Source organism: Grammomys surdaster, unplaced genomic scaffold (genome assembly GCF_004785775.1).
Source record: "Grammomys surdaster isolate TR1022 unplaced genomic scaffold, NIH_TR_1.0 98, whole genome shotgun sequence".
In the NCBI taxonomy this organism is placed as follows: Eukaryota; Metazoa; Chordata; class Mammalia; order Rodentia; family Muridae; genus Grammomys; species Grammomys surdaster.
This window is the reverse complement of record NW_021604577.1, coordinates 8,536,880-8,540,822: the sequence shown is the minus strand read 5'-3', so window position 1 is coordinate 8,540,822 and position 3,943 is coordinate 8,536,880. Positions and strand designations below refer to the sequence as shown.

Sequence of the window (3,943 nt, the reverse complement as noted above, 5' to 3'; positions counted from 1 at the left end):
CCATAGACCTAAGGTTCAATAAACACACAAAACACACAGAAAGGCAGAGACACAAATACAGAGAGAGAAAGGAGGGGAAGACAGAGAAAGTGGAGAGGGGGGATGGGGAGGGGAGAGGGAGAGGGAGAAAGGTTTAACAGTCAATACAGATCTGTATTGTCTTCTGTAAAACAAATATTGAAACTTAAGATAGAAAACTGCATAGAAACACAAATTTCCAAGATAATACAAGGGGCAGTTTAGAAGAAATTGAAACTAAAACTAAAGTGTATCTATAATTTTATTCTACATGATTAAGAGTAAATAACTTCTAGTTCTTCTTTTCAGATCACCTTCAACCTTCAAACTACCTCCAGCAGAAATGTCAGGGGACCTTGAAGCCAAGAGCTGGGGCTACACACATATCAGTGTTGAGGAATCCTGCTGCAAGTGGACAATTAGCAACTTTTCACTTTGCATGGAGGGAATTAGGGAAAAGATTACAAGCCCAGTGTTCTCATTAGAGGCCAATGATGAAGTGGCATGGTGTTTGAGAGTACACCCAAATGGGACTGATGAAGAAAGCAAACACTTCCTGTCAGTTTTCTTGGTGTTGCTCAGTTGTCCAAAGAGTCCAGTTTGGGCCAAGTTCCAGTTCTGGATCACAAATAACCAAAACAAAAATCTAAATATGAGGGACTCTAATGTTGTAAGCTTTCTGCAAAACCAAACCAGGGGATTCAAAAAGTTCATCCTCCGAGAACATCTTCTCCACCATTGGCTTCTCCCTGAAGACACGCTCACCCTCTGCTGCAAGGTGAACATAGTAGGAGACTTCTTTAACAACCCTGAACAGACCATGACACCTGCAATCCAGGATCCAAGGCATGTGTTGACAGATGACCTAAAGGAGCTGTCGGAGAATTCCCTCTTCACAGACTGCTGCCTGTTGGTAGGTGGCTATGAATTCAGGGCTCACAAGGCCATCCTAGCAGCTCGCTCTCCAGTTTTTAGAGCCATGTTTGAACATGAAATGAAGGAGGGCCTAACGAACCGCGTTGAGATTCAAGACCTGGATCCCCAAGTCTTCAAGGAGATGATGGGCTTCATGTACACTGGGAAGGTGCCACACTTCCAGAGCTACTGGATGACCATTGGTGTGCTGGCAGCTGCTGACAAATATGGCCTGGAGGACTTGATGGCCAGGTGTGAGGATTCCCTCCGCTGGAACCTCTCTCTGGAAAATGTTGCACATATTCTCATCATGGCTGACCTCCACAGCAGAAAGTGCCTGAAGACTCAGGCCCTGGATTTCATTACACTTCATCCTTCTGAGGTTTCTGAGACCTCAGGGTGGAAATCAATGGTAGAGTCACATCCCCACTTGGTAGATGAAGCATTCCGCTACCTGAATTCTGCACAGTGTCCTTTCTTGCAGCCATCACTCAAACGCCTAAAGCAATCTTAGGAGCTGGTCAGCTATGACCTACAGCTGTCTTCCAACAGCAACATCCACAGACAATGACTTCTTGTTAGACTACTTTATTGCTGGAGCATTTACAGAGAATTTGAAGAAAGGCAATATGATGGCTCAGGATTTAAAACAGCTGTAGTATGTTAAAATGATGGGTGGAGGAAGGGCAGCAATGGAGTCTGGGACACTCTACCTGACATCTACCCTGTCGATGTTCTAGTTTGGTTTTTGTCTGATGACTTGGAAACTGGGATTCAATTTAGGTACTGGCCCTAAACATAGCCCAATGGAGTTTCTTCAGAGAAACATGTACGCATTCGACTGAGCAGAAGAGTTCCAGGGGCCCAGAGCAAAGGAGAAGTCTTGAATGTTAACTCATCCGAGAAGGAAAAGACAATGAAGAGATTTTTTTTTTAAGACTCAGTTTGTGGGAACTAATCTGTAGAAGCAGTTACTTCTCTCTCAGGGAACTTTGGTTAAGTTCCTCCCAGCACACACAGAGTTTCATCCACCTGTAACTGGTGATTCAGATGATCTGAGGTCCTCTTCTGGTATCCATCATTACAAACAGCTCTGTAGACAAAATCTTAATCAAATAATAACATATAACTTGAATAAAACTTTGAAATAAAAACAACCAATGCCTATGTGTTATAGCTACCCCTGTATAAGCAGTGTGTAACTTATTACACTGTCAGTGTTATAATGATGCTAAGTCACAACACTTTCTCATTGTGTCTATTGTTGTGGCTAAACTTTCACACACCTTCTCTCTCTCTCTCTCTCTCTATATATATATATATATATATATATATATATATATATATATACACACACACATATATAATGTCTTATGTCACTAATATGTAATATTCATATCTTAGGATACAACTAATAAATGTATATCTTTTAGTTCTAGACTTCACAAATATAAGTGAAATAACAAAGAAGGACATCAGCGTATCTTAGTTTTGTCATAAAAATGATACTTAATGAGCAAAATGATACTCATTTTCATTTTACTTTGGTTTTTAGACATCAAGGCATGGCACATTAGTCAAATGTAAAATCAAAGAGCAATCTTATGAGAAAACAGTATAAAGATTTAAATCTAGAATAAGTCTATGTTGGCATGATTAATTTTCAATTATTAGTACCAATTACAAAGCTCAGTGCTCCAAGTTTTGTACGCAGTTCCATGAAGTTACATAATCAGTTTCTGCATATTATATGAAATCCATTTCTAACACAGAAAAAAATAAATAAATGGTGTGGCTAAAATAGTGTGTCTTCTGGGAAAGGTATCACTGTGATGACAGAGCAATCAGTTCTTCTTCCACACAGTGAGATATGTAAGGCCTACTAATACGTTATTCCACAGGCACATGCCTTCATATTTTAACACCAAGTAGTATAGAAATTATAGTTAAGAAATTGGAGAAGAGAAAGTAGATCAAATCCTATTACAGAAAGGACATTGCCATAATACATGTGCAAAGAGATGATTTAAATGGAGGTTATTATGCCTAAAATTAAACATTGAAAACAGTTTTCAAAACATGGGTTAAAAGTGAGAGTAATTATAAGCCTTAGTTTTATAATCTTGTACAACTTTGAATATTGTGTGTGTGTGTGTGTATGTGTGTGTATTTAAGGAATCGTTTTAGTATGTACCTGTGAGTACATATCATGCTGAGAATAAATTTCTAATGGAAACAAAAGTATGTTTGGCTTCTATTGGGGAGAGATTGGTTTTAGTTCTTTGTCTGCTTTAAACATACAGAGAATTCTGGAGATATTTATTAGGTCCTTCTTCCTCATTTTCCTTATATGTTCCAACTCTAGAATGATTATCCTCAAATAACTGCAGAATGAGTGCACGTTTATTTTTCTATCTAATTTACAAAGTGATATTCCACAATGACAGCTTTTTTATGAAAAATAGGCAGCACTCTCTCAATTATGCTCTGTGATGTTTTGCACAACGCCTCTGTCTACTGTTATGCTTTGCTTCATATTTATAGCTCTATTATACTCACAAATCTCTCATTGTCAAGATTTGCAGCCTAAATAAATTCCTGAGTTCATGTACTAAAATGAGCAAATGGCACGATATAAAGCAAGGGAAGCCAGTAACAATGAGAACACTGACGAAATAAGGTGTCTTTAGTCCAAATTTAAGATGCTACAAATCATAACAGGTTTTCAAAATTAGTTTTCAAATATTAGAGTAGATATTCATTTTAGAAGACACATGTGAATATTTCAGCCCAAAACATATAAGATAATTTAAGTGCAGTTTTAAGAATGGTGGTGGTAAATTTTCTATTGAAAATAGATTTTTCTTCACCGCCAGGCGGTAGTGGAGCATGCCTTTAATCCCAGCACTTGGGAGGCAGAGGCAGGCGGATTTCTGAGTTTGAGGCCAGCCTGGTCTACAGAGTGAGTTCCAGAACAGCCAGGGCTACACAGAGAAACCCTGTCTCGAAA

The 3,943-nt window shown here is 38.6% G+C and overlaps 1 protein-coding gene across 1 annotated transcript; it reads left to right on the top strand.

The window, feature by feature from the left end:
- Positions 1–355: 355 nt before the first annotated feature.
- Positions 356–1,447, top strand: LOC114634040 (TD and POZ domain-containing protein 5-like). Its single transcript, XM_028782671.1, has one exon. The coding sequence runs from the start codon at positions 362–364 to the stop codon at positions 1,445–1,447; it is 1,086 nt and encodes a 361-aa protein (XP_028638504.1). The 5' UTR covers positions 356–361.
- The last annotated feature ends 2,496 nt before the right edge of the window (positions 1,448–3,943 follow it).

What these genes read in the sequence shown, in the direction of transcription:
- LOC114634040 (XM_028782671.1), top strand. Translation starts at nt 362, where the DNA reads ATGTCAGGGGACCTTGAAGCCAAGAGCTGGGGCTACACACATATCAGT.